We start from the raw sequence: 22,071 nt of genomic DNA, 5'->3' as shown, positions 1-22,071 counted from the left end.
TAATAACTTATCTTGACACAAAGACTTGAAACAGAGGGTGTTTCTTTTTATTTTGTGACCCATCAGATTCTGTCACCTGATTAAAAAATGTTTTTTTAGCAGTTTATTGGGGGTGGCAGCAAATTATCTGATAAAGCCGATGTGTTTTCAATATGCTTTGAGTCTCTGGACCAGTTGCTAGGCAACCAGTTAGCTCTTAGCTAAAGTTAGCAGCTAATAAAACTAACTGGTCAAAGAAAGAATTTGAAGCTAGCCTCTATTTAAAGCTTGTTGTGCAGCCACAAGTGTCAGACAAAGTTGGAAGTGAGCCACGTGTCTATTATGTTATTTACCACAGCATTGTCCTAAAGGTAAAGCCAATCTGGCTGCTCTCAGATTGATGAAGTACAGGCCGCCTTGTCAGGGAATAATGGTGTTAAAGTCAAGTTTTTTTTATGATTTTGTCAAATCCAAATCATCATTGCGGCACAGCACTTAATAGGTTAATTGGTGACTCTAAATTGGCCATAGTTGTGAATGTGAGTATCAATGTTTGTTTGTCTCTATGTGCCCTGTGATAAGCTGGTGACTTGTCTAGGGTGTACCCCGCCTCCCGCCCCAAAGTCACCATGGATAGGCTCCAGCCGTGACCCTGATGAGGATAAGCGGTTACAGACAATGGATGGATGGAGAAATCATCAGATTCATGACTCAAATCCATACCTTTATTTTAAAGAGTGTTACTTTAATAAAATAGAAATTATATCAGCTGGTCATACAAATGTCCAGATTAAAAACCAAAAAGCTAAAACATCAAAAATCAAACAAACGATTATTTTTTAACTTTGAACACCACAATATCAGCAATCAAATCATTAAACAAATATATCCCTCAATTAAAAAATGCTAAATTGCAGTGCATCCCTCATGTGGTATAGCTGCTCAATAAAGACTGCATAGGGGTAACATTAGTGTGCAAGTCTGCTGTGAATGGAGTGAGGGCCAGAGAGATGAAGATGCTCAGACGATGTTGTGGAGGAGAGCCACAGCCAACGCAAAGAGGGTCAGTGAAGAGGAACAGACAGATGCAGAAGATCCAGACGTGAAGGGCTCCGTGTTTCTGAGCATCCAATCCTTCTCCTCATGTAGTCCCTGTTTGTCCAGCTCAGGACCCATCAGCCTTCGGATGGTTTCATAGTATTTATTCAGCCACTGAATCTGGAGAGAGAAAAGACCAATTTTAATGATGCATCTTTGTTTAATATTCCGGATAAAGTAAATAAACTTAATTCCAAATTAGGACTAAACATTGGATAACACACACATAAATAGAAATATAGAATAATACTGTATTTTCCTGGTCTGAGTTTAAATGTGGTGTTCCACAGGGATCAATTCATGGACCACTTTTGTGAAAATTTTAATTATTAGTGCTATGTTGATGGTGGAAGAAGCAATCTTCCACCATCAAACAAATGTAAAAATACTCCATTACAATTAAATTACTGTATCAAAAGTAAAAGTACTTGATTACATTACATTACATTTATTAAGATTAGATTATCCCACAACGGGGAAATTCACTTGTAACAGCAGCAGAAAATGTGTAATATACACATAAGAAGTAAAATAAAAAGGGCATATACAACAAACATACAGAAGTATCCTTCAGCCTATATAATAACAAAAAATAATTTGTTAATACTGTTGCATCAGTGTGAAATTAACATTGTTTTTTTGTTGCAGCTAGTCAAGGAGTATCTTATTTAAACTATTTTACATACAGTTATAGATCAGAGGGGTTGTGTTTACGTATGTGGCTTTTTTTTGTAATCTTTACTTTTTTGTGAACTATTGAAGAACTCTTTGAGCCTCAGATAGTTCTTTAAATGAAACAATCTGAGAAATGTAGAGAGGAAATGTCAGTCTCTTTAACAAAATTGCTGAAAACTCAACAATAACACTGGTTTAACAATGCATTATTGTGTATATCATATATCTAAATGTCTTAACCTGAAAAATAACTACTAACTACAGAGGTCAAGTAAATGTAGTGAACTGAAAAATACGATATTTCTCTGTAAAATGTAGTAACATAAAATGGAAATACTCAAGCAAGTACAGATACCTAGTACTTTAAGTACAGTACTTAAAAAATGTACTTAGTTACTCTTCATCGCTGATCTCAATTTTGTTTGTTTCTGTTGTGTTAACAGTCTTAATTTCTTTTGAGAAACTAAACAGAGAAGTGAGTTTCACACGTGGTTTTGTTTTCTGAAAGACTGTTTTGATTTCTGAGCAGCAGAGGAGCTTCGGCTGGTAGTGTTAAGGGGGATTTTAAGAGGAAACCAGTACTCTTAAAGCAGGAAAACGAAAGACTCGGTTCATCTCACACTCTCTTAAACAGAAAGATATTTACAAATTTAACAGGAAGCTGGTCATATCTTTGGGGGAAGTAAATTTCCAGTACATTGTAACTTGTTATTTGGTCTTTATTTATTTGTATTATTATGGATTTGTATTTCCAGTAACTCTGTATTATTATGCAGTCAAATAATATTCATTACCTGTTCTGAGCTGAGGAGAGATGTGTCAATCAGCTTTCTGTCATATGGAACCAGCGACACAGTGTCAAAGGTCAGGTAGTTATTACCATACTGAGGGAAAGAGAAGCACATTCACAGTGAAGTTACCTTAACATTTCTTATCGTGCAATAAACGCAGGAAATCATTAACACGATTCCTGATCAATAAATCTCTGCTTTGGTCAATCACTCTGTCTCTACCTTTGTATTCACAGGTTTAATCACAGCGACATCTTCGATTCGGATTCCAAAGTCGTTCTCCTTGTAATATCCAGGTTCTTTAAGAAAATCATTATCAGTTTAGTATTTTTCTACATTCTGACATTTTACATGTGAATTGCAATGAAAGTTTATTGTGTTTTATTTCTTTAAAACAATCATAATGTGTTAAAAGAAAAAAAACCTCACCTATGGACGTGAACATGCCAGATCTGAAAGGAATGTTGTTGGTCTGAAAGCCAACTGGCCCTGGAATAATATTACAAAACAGATTACAAACCGTAAAAACATTTGTACACTTCTGTTGTTAGCTATTTCATTAAAGTGGATTTTTTTTACTGTACCCTGATATTAATTCATATTTTCCTGCAACCTAATATGACATGAAGTGATAATTCAAAACAGAGAGGTATTTATGTGAACATGTGGCTAATTCTGATTAAGTGTGTGATCACTGAGAAAATGATTACATATACATATACTTTGATAACTGATTATTAGAAAGGAAACCAAACACTGGTTACAGCTTCTCCAGTATGAGGATTTTCCACTTCTCTCTGTTTTATATAATTGTGAACTGAATCTCTTTGTAATTTGGACGGTTGATTAGACAGGACGTGTGTGAAATTGTGATTGACATTCATTATTTTCTGTTTTATAGGGTAAATAGTTGGAAAAAAAACTGCAAACAAGTCTGTTGTGGAAATAATCATTAGCTGTAGCTCTACATACAGGAATAACTGTGACAAACTATCATAAAATATTGTTTGTTTACGGTTATTTTACTTCCAGCAATCTCCTCGTTGCTAATTCTGATTAAGTCTTCAGTTGCTTGTTGTTCGAGATGCAAATTGCTTACTGGCTTATTAATTTCATCACTCCCACTATATTAGCACCACAGTGTAATGAAGTTCAATTTGATGTAAAACAGCCTCTTGTGCATCATAATCATGATGCTTTTAAGCAAATGTTCTTCGATGATGGTATCACTATACAAAGCACATCGATCAGTGTCAAACTGGGGTTGTAAACTTTGAGAAACGTTTGAAAAACATGGAGAACATACACTCGTGAACTCCAAAGTAGTTTCCAACACCATGACCTGTGCCGTGGCCGTAGTTCAAGCCCACTTCCCACAATGCCCTGCGACCCAGCATCTCCATGTTTGCACCTGTAGATAAAAAAAAAATAAAATTAACCTTTTCAAAATCTTCACAAAATGTTGACAAGTGGAAAAACAGGGTCATCTAGTGGTGAAGCTCAGAAAGGTTTCAGGGCAGAATCATTTTAAATCTTATTCCAAACATGCATGAATGTTGTACATTCCCACCTCTTGTCCCTGTGGGAAAGATAGTTCGAGATATTTCAATGTTTCCCATGAGCACTCTAGTGAAGGCCTCCTGTGAAGCAAGACATGTGGTTATTGACAGAGAAATGGTATTTTAATGGACTATTGTGAATTATGTGACATTACATGTTTTTGTTGAAAGAACATTATGTATATTTACAGTAAAAAAAAATCAGGCTTAAATAATTAATAAAATAATAAATTAATAAATACATTTCAGGGAGAAAAAAACTGACTGACCACTGACTGACTGAGTGTGTTTTGACAGAAAATGTAAATATCCCTTCAAACATTCACACTTTCAATATATATTCAAAGTGTTACCCTTTGCATTGTTGTGGGAGTTCCCCAGTGAACAGTCCGAGTGATGTCAGTGGTCCCATCTCTAATAGTAGTGAGAGACAGGATGACTCATTTCAAATGTAAGCGATGTGAGGCGAAACTGGAGACACTGTGAGCAAAGTGTGTTTTTACTCACAGATACTGGCCACCAGAGTCCACCAGGTACATCTCATCAACTGTCAATTTCCGGTTTGTTTCTTTAGTTGGGCTGACACACAGAAAAACAGGAAATAATAACAGCACTGCAGTTGTAGTGCACTTCAAGGACTGACAGTCATCTTATTAGAGAGAGACAGGGTATGAAAATCATTAATCGGCCCCAGCACCAGACAGGCTTCCGTAACCTGTTTTCCTACTGAAAATATAAATCTTAAAAAAAGTTTACTTGCATTTACTAAAGTCTCAGTAATTTTCAAAAACAGCTTTGCACTGTAGTATTTAACAGGATTAACCTGTTCGGTCCTGTTAATTACTTTTGCAGTCATGGGCGATTGTTTAGACCACAGAGGGTTAAATAGTGTATTTTTTGGAGACTATCAGCAGGGGATTAGTACGTATTTGATGCACTAAAAATGGTCTTTATACAGCATGACAATGTAAGATGTTTGTTTTTGCAAAGACGTACATTTCTCATTGTTTGTGGACATGAACGCAATGATTGTCAGTAGTCGACTCTGAACTATATTTGATATTTGAGTAATATCAAATATATGGTTCATTGGTAATGAACCATATCTAAAAGAAAAAGTTGTGAGCTAAAGATGAAGAAGAGCTTCTAAATGAAAGACAGTAAGAAGAAGAAGAGGAAGAAATCTTACCTGTAATGGGCAAGTGCAGCGTTGGGTCCGCTCGCAGAGATAGTCTCAAAGCTTGGGCCTCTGCTGTCTTTCTGTTTGCTGTAATGAGATTTATATTAGCTACAACTATAAAAAACATTTCTAGTGTCGTTTCAAATGAATGAACATTTCATAGTTTTAACTTTATTGCGCTTTTTTGTTACTTTATAGCACATATAGACATCTAGACTCTAGAGCATGTCCTTATGTGTGCACTCACCTGCGACATTGATTGACGTATTCTGCAGCCGTCAGCTCAGTCTCCTTTCCCTGTGGAACCGCCTTCTCCAGCCACATCAGCAGCTGCATGACTGCGACTGCATCCCTCACCTGTACAGAGCCACAATAACACGCTGACCAGCAAAGTCTCAGCATCAATCACAACAACACAAAACATACAGGCTGACAGTTTAGGACATTTTGCAAGGATGTTCAGATATCTGTGGACAGCATAATAATAAATGTGTTCAGTGAAGTGTTCAAGCACTCAATGAAAGCGATTCATAAATGTCCCGCCAGTCAGTCAGAGAGTAAAGACTGATTAATGAATTCCTGGAATGATAGTCTCATGTCATATCTAATCTTGCAAATTCAGTTTCATAAATAACAGCAAAGCGTTTTCTTTTGAGGTTTGTGCTCATGTGTGCATGTACATGATGGAGTGTTTGTGTATAACGTGAGTATGTCTGTATGCAGATGACTTACGTGGGCATCCCTCAAGATTCGCTCCTCAGTCTCATCTTTCACCGCTTTGCTCGTCAACACAGGAGAGTATGAGCTCGTCATTAGTTTTTCCTACATGGTGCAAAAAAAAATACATATTTTTCTTGACCAAAACACCAAGAGAAGAACCAGCATTCACTTAGAGAGTCTAATGTTCCTTCTCATCTCTGTTTTGGTCTCCACCAACTCCTGAGCTACTAAATACTAATGCTACATGAATAATAAAATACTTAGCTACTAAATGCTCTAATATATTCACCAGCTAGTCACTAGCTTTATCTATGTGCTGCTTATTGATGAATGCTGCCTGCTGCATCTGGAAACAGAGCAGTGCAGTTGTTGGTTATAAACCAAATGGCCAATGAGCTTTAATTAAATTACTCTTTTTCTGCAATTTCTTTGATGTATTTATATTTTAGTATAATGTCACACGCCATGTGTGTATTCAATAATCTGTGCAATTATTTCTGAGAAATTATCCATCCGACATTTCATTTATTTTTTCTTATCTATCTTGTGTATTTTGAGCTGCTGTAACAAGCCACATTGTTCTTATATGATGGATGCATTAGCTAACTGCCCCAAATAAAATTTGATTGGATGTATCCACCTCCATGTTCAAAATGAGTCACGAGAAAAGAGAGGCATTATGATACAAAAATGCTCAAAATATTATTGACATATATATAGACACTGGAACACAATATTACAACACGGAAAATAAAAAGAGGAACTGATATTAACTCTTTGTGGGTTCTTCATCTTGAGCGACCACTCTCAGATTACACAAAGAGAAAGTTTGATCCATTGTTTATAGAAAAAGATTGAAACCTAGATTTTGTCCACAACATGAGTATTTATCCCTGAAGCAGCCAACAAGTGGTGACTTCCTAGAGCTGCCTTCATGGTAAAACACTGCACAGCAACACAAACAGAATATTATACTGTATGTATACAGTGCATTTCATTTAAGATAAGTAGGGCGGGTTCTCTCCAGGGGAAAAATAAATGGTATCTGTAGCCCTATGTAATAATCATAGTTTAGTGCCTAATAAATCTTAATAATCATTTTAGAGAGTCCTTTTAGTGTAACCAGTCCAAAGTACACCTGTGTCATAGTCATGCTGTTTGAGCAGCATCTTGATATGCCACACGTGTCGGTGAATGGATTATCTTGGCAAAGAAAAACAACAAAAGTGTTTTGTTGAGTGTAACACTAACAAAGAGCAAAATGATGCCGTACAGTAAATACAATTAAAAATATACATACCTCTGGTGTGATCAGCTCATAAAGTGCATAGTTTGTGTACTCTGTGCCGATCCACACTTTAACACCAGGGTTCGCCACATAATTCTTCAGGTCATCTCGGACAGTGTCATAGTTTTTTAGCTGCACACAGAGGGACTCGACACAGGAAGCATTTAGGTACGTCTTCAATTCCTCTGTCACTCTGTCAGTATGGAGAAAGAGCCTGGTAGATGTGGTACAAGGGAAAGTACAAGAAGTGGTTCATAAAAGAAGTAGTTAACATAAAAATAATACTATATGTCCTCATGTCCTAGTACACTGGTTTCCAACAAAAGCCTTCTTGATTTTATGGGGTGTTAAAGAAATATTTATAATAATATACAATGGGCATATATATATCAGATATATATTCATATATCATATATATTCATCTCTTTCTGTGAAGAAAACTAAATTCAATTTTTATTTTGTAAAGATTTGATTATTTTGCTCAAACTTGAACCACATTGCTCGTTTGACGCAAACATCCTGCACTTATTGTGTTCACTATTTGGCTTAATTGTAGTTTATCAGTTGTTCTGAACATAACATCAAATATCTATAAAATATGTCACTCAGTCTTCAGTGATAGAAAGGGGGTCCCTTAAAGAAAATGGTTGGGAACTGTTCTAGTATATGCAATGGGAGTCACATGAACAGAGACATAAGAAAGAGACTTTGAAAGGAATCACACATGTTCATAATCCCCGACGGGCTTACCAGATATGATCCATTGTGAGCAGTGTGTAGGAGTAGAAGAATGGATTGTATGGGATGTCGTTGCCACGCAGATTAAACAGCCCTAAAAATAAAATAAAAAAAACATACACCACCTCTGACAGTCAGCAGCAGCTCACATGTTCATTTACATCATGTGCTAGATCCACCTGAGCCAAAACGTGCTGTTTGCATCTAATGTTTGTGTCAGACGTACGTGACTTGTTCTGTGGCCTTCTCATTGAAAACAGACTTGCTAATTTGGAAATCAGAAGTCAGGAAAGGTCTGAAGCTGTGCCGTCCTATTGTGTGGCTTACAGGAGAAAGGCTTCAGGAGAATAATTCTCTGCTCATATATAAAGTGCCTAACTTCCAGGGTACATGCAGGAAATCAAATCAGACAAATAATATTATTACTGCTGATACCAAAGGTTGACAAACTTTATTAAAAAATTTAATGTTTATATCTACCTTTCTAGCTTTTTGAACATCTTTTTTTATATGAATATGTTTTTCCCATTTATTTTTTTCTGTATTTTTGTTATGCAAAGATCTGATTATTGTATTCCAGTCATAATCCTGCCATTATCCTTCATGTAAGACTGCAACTCCCCGGGCTACAGCTCTATCCTGAAAGCCTTGTTTATATTTACTTGACATACTAACTAAGCTGCTATTTACGGCCCTGCAGCCACTTACTGGCCTGCAAATTAAAATAAAATAAATTTGTGATTACTTTCCAGCCATTTTGTACATTTTATAGATTACACTCCTTATTTTGGAAAAGTGTATCCTGTATTAATATTATTTATATTATCTTTACACCATTTTTAGACTGGTTGTTTTCATGTTACGTTTTTGAAAGTTTTTCTTTCATTAAAAATTGATGATATGCAAAATATGAATAGATTTCTTTGCATTAGTACCTTCTTTAAAGGCAATACTGTACATGTTTTGTTTTAAAAATCCTCTGGTGTTTTCTTCTTTTTGCAGTGATTTTAATAGTAAAATATAGTTCCGCACATTTAGAATCGTTTTACTTTTAATCAATTGTCTTGAGGGCAAATCTGAATAAAAACTGAATATTCAACTAGATACTACTGAATGAATACATTTAGCTGTATTGCATGCATTTTTATAAACTGCATTTTTCAGTGAATTCAGCAACATGATTTATTGAAACATGTTTGACCAGCTTCATGAACATTTGAGTTACTTACAGGCTGTTTCATCCAGTGCTGATAGCAGAAGAGCTGTCGGCTTGTATGGATTGTCCTTTATCTGATTCCGTATGTCTGTCACTTTAATCTGCCAGGACCTTTCTGCAAACACATGCGCGCGCGCACACACACACACACACAAACACACACACACACACACACACACACATTTTACAAACCTGTTCTAATTGATTTCTTTGCCCAAGAAGGCAGTGCAACAATCTAAAACACAACACTGATATATGATTACCTTATAAAGTTGATATGCTGAGCGTGTTACACATCAAGCAGAAACATTATCATTCATTCGGAGTTGTGTTTGTATCCATATGATGTACGTGACTGCAATTATTCCTCTTAGCTGTTCCACAGGCAGGTCTCTAACTGTGTCTGCCTGTCATTTAACGCTGAGCAGGCGGTGTATAGTGTCTTATCACAGTGTTTTAGCTTATAATGAGTTAGAAGAGAGAGGTGAGAGTGAAGCAAAACATCCACGATTGTTGTAAATTAAAAATAATGAACTTACTGGCACTAAATTGCTCCTTTAAGCTGAGTTTGCCACTAAGCGCAACACCTTTCACATTTCACATTGATTAGTGTAGCTTTAGTGTCTTCTGTAAATGTGATGCTTTGTACTAACACATCAGTAACTTGTCTTTCATGTTTCTGTCCTGCAAAGCTCCTCATGACGGCCAAATAGAATAACAAGCTTTCATAGCCAAAGTATGAGACAGCATTTATCAAATATTCTAAACGATGTATGATCATAGATTGTAGTATAATGTACACATACTCACTCACACACACACACACACACACACACACACACACACACACACGTACAGACCATTAGGTTTATGATCCTCTCCATTTGTTCCATTTGCCTATTCTCCGGCCATAAAGACTAATAAGACCGATGGGCGTCCAGACAACTTCCTTTTTCTGGAGGCTTTTCCATTCTCTCAAAGTTAACGTTTGATCAGTCAGCCTGCCATAAAAAACACAGGCTGTTTATGGCTGTGTTTGTGGAGCAGCTTATTGCTGTCTGTTTGCAGGTATTTATCAGCACATAGATAGGAAAAGGCACCACACAGGCAGACCAGCAGACTGTGGAGTGTGTGTGCAGTACAGACACAAACACACATGTATGGAAACCCACTTATGACTCTGTCGGGCAGGCGGGTGAGGTGATCAGGCGGGATGTTTGGTCTGTCCTTCCACACTCGGTCGACCAGGTTATCAGGAATGGACATGAGGGTGCGGTTGCTCGACTCCAGACTGATGTGGTAGTTCTCCTGAGTTTCTAATGCAGGAAATGGCAGATGATTACACAGACTGAAGCGAATCAATCACAAGCAAAAAGTCTGCGTGGCGTCTAGAGGCTCCATCAATAATTTTCCATCTACTTGGGTAAGGATTTTATTGATGTTAACCGGGACTGACAGGAGGGATGGGGAATAGAGACTTACGAAGGGAGAAGAGGAAGGGATCAAAGCCGATCTTGCCTCCTGGTGGAACCTCAGTGATGAGCCATTCTGCTATACTTCTGATGGACACTGGAGAACATCACACATGACAGACTGTAGTCAGGTTATTGCTGACACAAGAGGATGTGACAGATGTGACAATCTTTTACGGGATAATTAGAGGTGTACTAAATCAAATTTGCAACTGAAATGTGGATTGAAATATTATACAATGTGTCAACATGTTAAACTACAATAGCACTGTTCTACTGATGTAATGTTTTAGAGAACATAAACAAATTTGCTCAGGTTAAAAGGTGCAATAGACCTATAATAAACTATTTCATCACATCTAAATATATAAAGTATCACATTTACAAGCAATTAAAGGTCACTGTGACAAGATTATATGAATGAGGGACAAATATTGCCAGAAAAATTACAGTGAAGTATAGCTGTGAACATCACAAAACTACACACACCCAAAGAGTTCAGTGCAGTCCAACTTAAAGAATAAGGCTGCTTATTATTGTCAACAAATATGATGAAAAGACCAAAATCAACGACGTGTTAGTCTGTCTCTCAAAACTTCACTACCCCGTCTAGGGCACTCAGCCTCAAGCACGTGTTCGCAATGAAGAAAAAAAATTGGCAAAATATATACAAATTAATTATTAAGTAGATATATATACTATAATAAAAACAGTTGAGCATTGTAGTGCTCAACCACAAGTATATGGAGCATTTTCTGTGGATTCTTAACAATGTACATTGTTGCCTATAAAGATTCCTCTTTTTATTTCTATTGTTCTATTGTTCACTCTGATATGTTTGGAAGACATTAATCAATTAAGTTTTGAGAACATACACTTTATCTATCAAGAATGAATCACACTGTCACCATCATTTCTTTAGAAGAACTTTATGGGCAACAGTGTATTAATACACTTTTGGTGTTCTTGTGAGTATTTACAGCAGATTGACTCAAAATAAACACTTGCTGTGTTCATCGTAATAGAGGACTCTTTATTCTGTTGCTCATTGTTGTAATTTTAATAGTTTAGACAACAATAGCAGCACTAAAAGCACTAACCAGTTCATTTTAGGCCAGGGATCACTGTTGTGTGTTATCTCCCTTTTATGTCTCCTATCATTTTATGTCATCTCTCCATTGCATCATAAGTGTTGTCAAATTGGCAGAGCAAGCTGCAGCTCCCTTTGTCAGCATGACAGGCGTCAACACAAGTCAGACACTGCAAAAATCCCTATAACAAACAATGCTATGTCTTGTGCTTTACCGATGTGTGAACATCAGCATTATATGTTCAGCGTTATAAGTGTAATTGGAAGACAAAACATGCAGGGACTTCAGCTATTTTTATCATGTGCATCCTGTAACAACAGCATTTGTCAGGGTATTTTTAAACTGGATCCTCAGAACCACGAGGATCTGACTGGAATCCATGTGTCCTGCTTTGTCATAACAAATAATCACAATATGATCACCATCTTTTTCCAGTTCCCAGTTGCAATCCATCTGTCTCTCAGCTTGAACCCAGTAGCGGCTGTCTGTCCACAGTGTGGCCTTGGTCTTAGTAACTACGGCGGTGCCTGGGGAGAGGCAGGAGACAGCAGCTGTGTTATGGAGCGAGCAGCAGTGACAGTGAATTACAACCAAATATAAATGTCAGAGTTGACTCAGTGTCTCAGTGATGGGCTGGTTAATACTGGAAAATGTATGTGTGTGTGAGTGTGTGTGTGAGGAGAAACAGGAAGGTTAAGAAAGAAACTGTCTGGTGATGTGTGGTGGATGCATAATCAGGGCCTACATTATCATTCCACTGTTGTACCCTCACATGAGCCACTTAAGTAGCGACAGCTGAGTGGATCGCTGAATCTAAATTTTGATTCTTAATAGAAGATATAAATGTGACTGTTGGCTTAGGTTTGGCCTGGTGTAAACAGCACTTTACTGAAAATGTCATCTGTCTTCTTATCCTCATCCTCAACAGCTGAGTACCGAAATATGTATGATCATTCATTTCGTTCATCACTGTTGCGTGAAACTAAACCCCATGATTTAATGTTGCTCTGCGAAGGAGAACAGCGATGAATGAAAAGATGCAATGATGCAGTGACTGACAAAGATGAAACTAAATGAACGAGGAGCAGGCTGTATGGTGAGGATGTGGGATGAAAGTAGAGGAGCTGCATGGCCGCGGCACTCAGACGTGGGGAGTTGAGTCATGGGGAGGAGGAGGGGGATAAAGAAGATGAGGAGGAGGCAGAAAATGGATTGTACCTGCGGAGCCTGTAAAGCCGGTCATAAAGGCCACCCTGTTATCACGTGGTGCGATGTACTCACTCTGACAGAGAAACAGAGTATTTTAGCATCTCAAACACACAAGGTTTAAATCCAGTTGAATTAATAATGATGGACAGCAGATGTACCAGGTGAGCGTCTGTGCCAGGGATAATGTAGGCAGCAATATTCCTGGGAAGCATCTGCTCTCGTAACTCCTTCAGCTGGAGAGTGGTATTTACTGCTGTGCTGGGGAGGTACTGTAACATAAACACACACATATAAAGGGAGTGAGAGAGTGTGAAAAGTTGTCAGATTTAATTGAAACCTAAACGGCTGATTCATCCCTTTCTGTATCTCCTACTGTAATCATTAACTGTAGTGCATGTGCTGTAATCATTAACTGTAACTTCATAAAACTCATGCAACATATTTTGTTATATGAATATAAAAATATTGTGTAACAGTGTTTCTATTCAAACTTACCGGCGGGGACAGAGAGCAGTTCCTCTCAGTTTGCTCCAATGCAGCGGCACCAACAGTGTTTCCTAAAATGAGAAGCGCATGGTGACAGCAGGTCTTTGGAAAGTGACAGTCGACTGTGATTGAGCTGAGCTACATCAGCACATTTGCAGATCTGTGTCTTTTTTTTTTTTTTGGTATCTTATTGTGTTGAATCTTTTCAGATAGAGCAGCTGTCAAAGCAATCTTTGGAATCGATGCAACTCAAAGCCGAGGACTTAAAAGGACAAGAACTCAGTCAAAGTAAAGGACACCGGGCAAGAGACCAAATATTGCCCACAGCTTGTCATCCAAGAATTGAGATGGTTCAAACAAATGCATGTTCACAGATCATCTGTCAAACGTGAAAAAGGAGAATGAGAAAGAGCAGTTATCTCCTTTTATGTAAAGAAATCCTGATGAGTACACCAACAGTTCTTAAACCACCCTTTGCAAGCTATGAGTGTATTTATACTAACTGCTACGTATGGTCTATTTGTACATTTTAAGCCACTTCACAGCTTCTGTCATCATCATGAACAAGTAGAAATATTGATCGTCACAGTCATAAAAGTCTTCATCCGGAGAGCAGAGACTTGACACTTCACATACAGATCGCTGAGGATTAAGAGGAACTTTTTACCTGATAGTGCTGCCAGAAACAGCGCCAAAATCCAGCCACAGGAAAGCATCTTGGCACTACAAACCCGTCACGGAGAGATCCACACACACAGTGGCTACAAAGCAGGTGCTCCGATGTGCATGCAGCGTATGTGAGAGAGTGTGAGTGTGTGTCTGGTGAGAAATTGTGTGTGGGTGTCTCCTAGTAAGTGCATGACTGTCCCCTCTCTCTCTCTCTCTTTCTCTCTCTCCTCCTCTTCCTCTGCTTCCACCACTATCCCTTCTCCCTGAGAACCTCTGATAGGAATCATGTGCAGTGACTTTGGGGGTGGCTCTTGGTTCTCAGAAACATTTCTTTGCTTTGTGACCTAAAATTCAGTGTGCCAAACCACAATGACCGCCGGTCTTTTTTCCCCCCAGCATCTCAACCACTTGCTCAATTTTTTTCATTGTCATTATCATTACTCAATTTCCCACAAAGATGCACGGTCATCTAGCACATTTTTTTCATGCTTAACACATGCATAGATCTGCAGATCTGCAGATTATAGTCAAGTCCATGAGCCCTGCAGAGATTTCCACAGAAAATGTTTGTGCTTTCGGTATTTTTAAATCCTTGTCTTCAAGCCAAATGTGTAATAGCACTTAGCGAAAAGACGGAGGAGGAGAGAGGTGGGTGAAGGGACCAGGAGATTTATTATAGCATGTATCGAACATTTTTATACATCTTTGTTTACTGGAATATGTTTGATGTCATTAAATTGTGTGTCAGTTTCTTCTCGATTTCTTATGTATATATAAATGTATGTATAAATACAACTCTCATATAATCACTGGGCCAGTTAGTCAGAGCAACTATAAAACCTCCATGGAGCCTCAGAGTGGTCTGTTATTGCTGGTTTGTGAAAGTTCTCAGTCATCCAGGTCATCTTTCTTTGAGAAGGGGGATAGATTGTAAAGACATTTCACTGCTCATCAAAGAGGTTCTGGTGGGGAGATACAGGTATATGGATTAGGTGGGATCATTAACCAGCAACTGTTAGTGCTTCTTGTTGTTGTGACAACTGTCATCCAAGTCGTTCAGGTCAACTGAGCTGCAGTGTGGACGACGGTTGGTGGAGTTACAGATCACGGCATGTCCTTCTCTGTTGAGGGTATACTGTACCAGTTTGTGTTGTAGTGTCTTGCTGGGTTTGAAGAAAACCAGAAGTCTATGCTTGTTGAAAATCCTCTCTTTTACAGATATACTGGATACTTCAGGGACGACAACGTTGTTGCAGCTATCGTTCTTTCTTCACCCGTTGTGTTGGTATCCTGCCTGGATCTTGTGGCCACTTTTACAGCTGGGGTTTCTACAAACTTTGAGTGTGTGCCACAAATGTTGGGCTCGGGCATTGGTTGGCACTTTATCAACCCTTATTGCATCATTCTGATAAGACCTAGCTTGTGTTCTAGTGGGTGGTGAGAATCGAAGAGTATGTGTGTGTGGGTTTTCCTGTAAGCCCCAAACCACTTATCGCCCATCTACAATGCTGTCCTTTCATCCCTTCCCAGGAGACTCCACAACATTTCACACTTGGACTTTTCGTCACAACAACAAGTCGTCACAACAACAAGAAGAACTAATACACCAAGTAAAAGCTTGCCTGGTTAATGATCCCACTTAGGTTATATGTTAGTTATATCTTAGTTATACCTGGGTTTCTCCCCAAGTCAGTCAATCTGCTGGTTTATTTATATGACACTCCAGATTTATGCACATATACAGCTTGTGATTTACAGACATTGCAACTACATTTTCATTGGGTAACACCTCTATGGTTCACTGGGGTCCACTGGCTTTGATCATGACTTCAAAACCTGGCCGCCCTTCAGACCACAGTGCTGAAGTGCTGAAGTGAGATGTTGGTAATATGATCATACATAACTGTGTCTCATAAAAGTCTTTTTTCATCAGGGATAGATTGCAAAGTATCTTAGCAAATGTATCTGTGGGCTTGGGGTTATGCTTAGCAGGTTTTATGTTTACCTGCTTCACCATCTTAGTTTAGCATGCTAACATTAGCTAATTAGCACCAAAGTGCAGCTGAGGCTAATGGGATTATAGCTATTTGGTCAAAAAGCAAAGTATTGATGATGAAGGTAGATGAAAAGGTAAAGGATCACCAAAAGATTACAATTTAACCTGGGGGTAACATGAATGTCTGCATGAAATTTAATGCCAATACATCTAAGGTTGAGGTATTTCACACAAAACCCCAAATGTCAACCTGCTGGTGGTGCTGGAAGAAGACAGAAGCAAGCAACAACCTCTGTGGGAACCTCTTGTCAAGTGAAGCCAACGCCAAAGTGCCAAAAACTGCAGTTCCTCAAACGTTCACTTGAGTCTGGTTACAGAACAAGTCAGTCTCCATAAGCCCCCATATTAAAACTTCACAGCAGAAATAAACATGTTTACAGCCTGGTACAAAAACAGTTTTGGTCTCTATAGCTAATTTCATGAGAATTTTACTAGGGGTGAATTTTTTTTTTAACTCACCCATTTGAATGATATTAAGGCTTAAAGTTATGCATATTTATCAGCGTGGCTGCTTTAACTGGTAGGTAAGTGCCGTTACGGATGGCTTGTATGAGCCCCCACGCGCCGTTCGTTCATGTTCATGAGATCACTAAAGTCAGTAAGCTTCATCCTCGGAATGAATAAATAAATAAATTAATCGTAATCCATGTTGGTGTAATTGAGACATTTTAGTCCACACCAAAGTGATGCACTGACTAACAGTGAGAGCCAAATATAAATAGCTTAAAACACCATGAATAAATGTGTGCCTTTAAAAAAGAAATACAGTACCATAAATATGTGTTAAAAAAATCATGTGTACTATATGAAGACATGTTTTTATTTGATTTTATATCAAAATAATGCTACATGCATAAATCAATGTGAGTCTACAGTGTCAACCTCCATGTACAACCTGTTTTGTTACTGCCCTCAACAGTATTTTTAGATATAAAGTGACCCAGATATAAAGCTGGACATTCTATTAACACATTCAGTAAAAGGCCATAGATACACTGCAACCCATATGATCATTTCTCCTGAGTGTGAAAACCATATAGTAAAAAACACATATTTAAAATCTATTGTTGTTGACCTTGCTTGATGTCTGGCTGTTAGCAAAGCTGTTGACTTGCTCTTTTTTCATCATAAGTAATAGAATCATACCAAATACACATAAACATCTGTCCATATTTACAACTCTGGTGTTGCACTCTGAAACTGAGGGCACTAAATAGCAACAATGCCATTTTCTACTCAGTGCTGCTTTAAGAAATCCAAACAGTCTAACAGCAAAAGCAGAAAGGATTCACTCTTTCATCTCAAGAAGACGCTGGCTATTTACTCGGTTTACATAATGACACAAGTGTGATTGACTTTGATGGTGGCCTGAGAGAGATTTGCCCAACAGCTCCTTTGAAATGGAGGAATCACAGAGTGCAAAGAAGTATGTTCCATGACACATTTGCAAACGCCTGTGGTCGGTTTGTAACATTGTAAATAATTTCTTAACTTCCAAGCTGCAGCAGCTCTGGTCGATTGACAGACTGAGATACTTGACACAAGCCTGACTGAGTTTAGACAACCATAAAAATAATTCTTTCCTGGAAAAACATTGCAGCCAGAGAAGGTGAACACTGAAGGACTCAAGCATCTCATATCTCAGTGTATTTTTACCAGTACTGCACATAATAAATGCAGTTTTCACACATTTATCTTCCGTCCCAGAGCCAAACACAGCTATGATGAAGGGGGCAGGTGATGAACATGACACACTACACATCTTATCCCCACGTTCCACTGAACAAGACTGCTGATCCCGCAACATTTTAAGTAGAGTGCACGTCTGAACATAACCCTGTGATATGAAAGTGCATATCAGATCAGCAAATTGAAGTCCCTGCTCAGGCAAGAGCTTGTAAAAACAACCGTAAAGTCATCCTCGACCTACTGTATGTTTTAAAGGGATAATTTTTGAAGTGAGGCTGTACAAGGTAATTATCCATAGTCAGTGTTTGGGTCAGAAAGTTACTAGTGAAACCTCACATTTTAGTAAAGATGTTAAAGACGGGGTGTGCTTATGTTTTTCTTGATGTGGCAGCACAGTGCAGTGTATCTTTGATCCAAACAGTTGATCTGCGGCATAATACAGAATGTGGTTCAGGTAGGCTCACACATAGGTTAGTGCCAAAGACTGACGCAAGGGGGAGCAACAAAAATGAAATAGAGTGCAATCAAACAGATACTGATTTTTCTTTTTAGGTGGGCCTTTTTTTTATGTGACTAAAATACAGTACCTTTTTCTGCTTCATCAAACTAGAGGTGCGCTGACCGTTACACTGACTATGCATAAGTACCTCAACCACAGCCCAACCTCAGAATACCTGGACTATCACTTTAAGGCATGAAGGAATTGAGAGTCTTGGTAGTTAGTGATAATATCTGGGATTGTCAAGCAGTGTGCCTAAGTGTATAATGACTGTTTTGTGTGCCTTACTTGTCTTGCTATTACTTGTATGTGTATATATAATTTGTTCTCACTTGCAAAATAGATTGTGATCTCAGTGAGATGTCCTAAATTATTAAAGCTCAACTAATTAACTAACCAAAAGCAAACAGGCAAAAATGCTATCTTAATTAAAAGTTATCCAAGAGAGATTTTAGATCCAGTTGCATTATGGATGTGGTTGCATAACAAATCGGAACAGGAGCAGATCAAGGAGACTTCTTCCTAAAATATTCAGCACTAACATAAGCCTTGGTTACTGCAACAAAATAACTATGTTCCATGTGGTCAATATTCAGTGAACACTAACAACATACTCTTCAATGATTCACCAATCTCTCTTGCTCTGACCTTCGACCGAAACATGCATTTACAATAGGGAAAAAGAATTACAATATACTGTTGTTAATGTTTGTCTACCATCTGTCATTGTGCATTGAAATTAACTGCACATGGGCCAAATCAAATCACAGTATTGGTCATAAAGCTCTTTTAATTTAGATAATTCCTTGATAACACAGAGAACACAGACACACACACATACACACACTATCTATTTAAAGCAGCTACAATAAACTTCCATTTCGTATTGATTCTGGCACCCCCTGTAGACTAAATCTGTACTTTTACTACTGCCTTGTTTTATTCATTTCAAGGGGAATGAGACAGGAATTAAAAATGATTATATAGAAACAGCTAATGTGGTCGCTGATGGTTATGGTCTTGTTTATGTAGGTCATATAGATATATCAGTATTAAACTGATTGAAAATCATAACCAGTTAAAAAAAAGCAATGTGTTGTGAATGTTAACAGGTGACTGTCAAAAGTTTTGCTCCTTGAATGCTGTAGTCATTGAACAGTGCACTTACCAAAAGCATTGAAAAGCATTTTTACTTTCCCATTGTGTTCAACACAATACAGCCATCACTGCTGAGGAGGAAGCTAGAAGGGGCTGGAGTTGATCGCCACCTGGCTGTGTGGACTCTCAACTACCTCACCATCAGTCGACAGTATGTAAGGCTTCATGACTGCGTGTCTGATGTGGTGAGACCACACTAGTGAACAGCCAGCGATTGGATAGAGATGATTAAAGCATACAAATACTTAAACAATAAACTGGACTTTTTACTTATCCACCTTGTGTCTTGTGAGATGCTGTAACAAGTGAATGTCCCTGATGTGGGATAAATAAAGTCTATCTTATCTGATTCATGGTGGTCAAAATGGATTGCAAAAACGACCCAGGTGGACGGCAGAAATAAAAAAGTATTAGTAGCTTCAACTGAAAATTCACCACTTCTGCAGCAACATATTCTTCTCTGTTGTCTATAGTGTTTAATATGTTCTGAACACTCATGTGCACTTTTAACACAGTTGCAGTGAATCCAGGCTGACTGCAGTGAAGCTTTGCTATCCTGCCAGCACAGGACCACAGTGACTCCTGAAGTACTATCTGCTGAGATACCAGGGATTACTGTTTCACTTCCCCACACTAAGCTGCTGACTGTGTTAACATTCATATCATAAATAGATGTCTTAGTAGTTCTTCTTTCTCTTGTTAACTCACTGCATGCAAATCCACTCATGACAAATTTCTGCTAAATTTGAATGCTTTGTAATGAATTTCTTGTATTTTTCTTTGAGATTTCACATGTGCACAGAACATAAAGTGCTTAACTAACATGCAAGCCTATGATGGCTGTAATGTCATTTACTCTCATGAACAACATTCACTACTTGCTGCAACATACTGTATATCTGTAGCACCCAATCCAGTAATACAGTCTGCTGTCACTTTGATTTGCTGCCATGTTAAACACTCATTTGACACTGTAATCCTTGCTAACACAACCATGATGATCATGAACATTTCCAAACCAAAATCCACCTACAGGTTGTGAATCTGAATTCAGGTAGAGGGAAGTTAATAGTGTCAGTTCTCAAACTTTTAGGCACGACAGTGTAAAGATCACACCAAAGGTCAACATCAGGTTCAAGAAGTATTATGTCTTACATTAATAAGTAGGCTCTGTGGACATGTTTAATGGGATCCTTGATATAAAAACAACACATAGCACTGTAAGGAAAAAACGTAATACTAATTCAAACCCACAGATCAGACAGTGTGTACATCAACGCAGCTTCCAGCTAAGAAACTACAGAGAGGATTTCTGCTAAACACATGCTGTAGATGACGACTTTTCAGGTCAACTTGGCATGTGTGGACTTTTGAAAACTTGGATAACGATAGACAAGCAGTAAGAAGGCATTTTTATGTTTTTGTTTAGTTGTTTAACTTTTAAAACAAAGCCACTGTTTACTACAGTTGTTTGGGAGGATGCTGCAAGCTGTTTTCATGTGAAAAATAAACTGACCTTCTTTCAGCATGATTGTTAGGTAATGACTGATTTTTCATTTAAAGTGAACTGCTCTTTTACACAAACTTCATTTAAATTTTCTAGGAGACATTATAGTTAAAGGTTTTTACTCAGAAAGGATGTTACAGTAAAGTGGCTACTGGCCTGCAGAGCTATTTCCTGGATAACTTTGGGGAACGAGCAGCCAACTTACATTACTGTGCACTCCCACTGTGTTACAGATACTACTGGCCAGCATGAAGGAAAAGTCATAGAAAACAGGGATTCATGTTTGAGGCATTGTGTACATTTTCATATTTGAAAGTCGTTGTTTACACGAGTACAGTATTGTCTGTCTTTGTGCTGACAAACTGGCAGTAATATGGCCAATAGTATGCACATTATCCATTCACAGACTTTATGTCAGGATAACATGAATGCTCACTGGCTCTGAAGATCTTGTGGCAGGAGACTTTTCATTTCCATATTGTCTGGATTATGAGGGGAAAACACACACAGACAAACAAACAATATTAACCAGCTTACCACTGGAGACATAGGCATGCAAAATATTACTCAGCAGTCTGACAGCGTTACAGTCTGAACTGTGGATATGAACACAAACATTATTATTATTATTATTAACATAGAAAATAACAGGGAAATGTTTTCTTACCTGATGTCGCCAGGATAACAGGTATAACGTGAAGTTCATGACTCTTCCTCTGCCTCCATATTCACGTTTTTGTTTTGTTGTTCTGTTCTCCGTTGAAATTTGGCGTGCAGATGTAAAATAAACCAGGTAATGATCCACGCCACTTTCCTGGATGACAGCCATATTGACCAATCATACTCAAAGCAACACGGTGAGACAGCCAATAGCAATTGTTTCAGAGGGACAACTCGAAAAAAGATGATATCAGAATCAAAATTATAAATGACATATTTTAGTGATCCCAAAATCGGGAAATACCTTTGTTGCAGATTCTCTCAAAATAAG

General features: G+C 38.1%; 1 protein-coding gene across 2 annotated transcripts; it reads right to left on the bottom strand.

The window, feature by feature from the left end:
* Positions 1-699: 699 nt before the first annotated feature.
* Positions 700-21,862, bottom strand: xpnpep2 (X-prolyl aminopeptidase (aminopeptidase P) 2, membrane-bound). 2 transcript variants are annotated; one of them, XM_027273156.1, is made up of 21 exons: positions 21,748-21,862; positions 13,512-13,573; positions 13,175-13,285; positions 13,026-13,089; positions 12,230-12,334; positions 10,727-10,813; positions 10,417-10,560; positions 9,258-9,359; positions 8,041-8,122; positions 7,303-7,504; positions 6,015-6,104; positions 5,530-5,639; positions 5,292-5,369; positions 4,610-4,681; positions 4,456-4,516; positions 4,114-4,183; positions 3,850-3,954; positions 2,973-3,032; positions 2,766-2,842; positions 2,547-2,636; positions 700-1,197 (listed from the first exon to the last, which is right to left on the bottom strand). In XM_027273156.1, the coding sequence occupies exons 3-21, from the start codon at positions 13,226-13,228 to the stop codon at positions 1,000-1,002; spliced, it is 1,851 nt and encodes a 616-aa protein (XP_027128957.1). In that variant the 5' UTR covers positions 13,229-13,285; positions 13,512-13,573; positions 21,748-21,862; the 3' UTR covers positions 700-999. The 2 variants fall into 2 exon arrangements, with proteins under 2 accessions (XP_027128957.1, XP_019133926.2); XM_019278381.2 differs by lacking the exon at positions 21,748-21,862 and adding an exon at positions 14,170-14,401.
* Between the last annotated feature and the right edge of the window lie 209 nt (positions 21,863-22,071).

The sequence above is a fragment of the Larimichthys crocea genome, chromosome I (assembly GCF_000972845.2).
Source record: "Larimichthys crocea isolate SSNF chromosome I, L_crocea_2.0, whole genome shotgun sequence".
In the NCBI taxonomy this organism is placed as follows: domain Eukaryota; kingdom Metazoa; phylum Chordata; class Actinopteri; family Sciaenidae; genus Larimichthys; species Larimichthys crocea.
Note: the sequence above shows the minus strand (reverse complement) of the source record. Positions and strands in the feature narration are given on the sequence as shown.

Coding starts and splice junctions, on each gene's coding strand:
- xpnpep2 (XM_019278381.2), bottom strand. CDS start 14,218: ATGCTTTCCTGTGGCTGGATTTTGGCGCTGTTTCTGGCAGCACTATCA. Junction 9,360..10,416: donor CCTGCCCGACAGAGTCATAA/GTGGGTTTCCAT, acceptor ATGTGTTTGCAG/AAAGGTCCTGGCAGATTAAA. Junction 7,505..8,040: donor CTCACAATGGATCATATCTG/GTAAGCCCGTCG, acceptor CACATCTACCAG/GCTCTTTCTCCATACTGACA.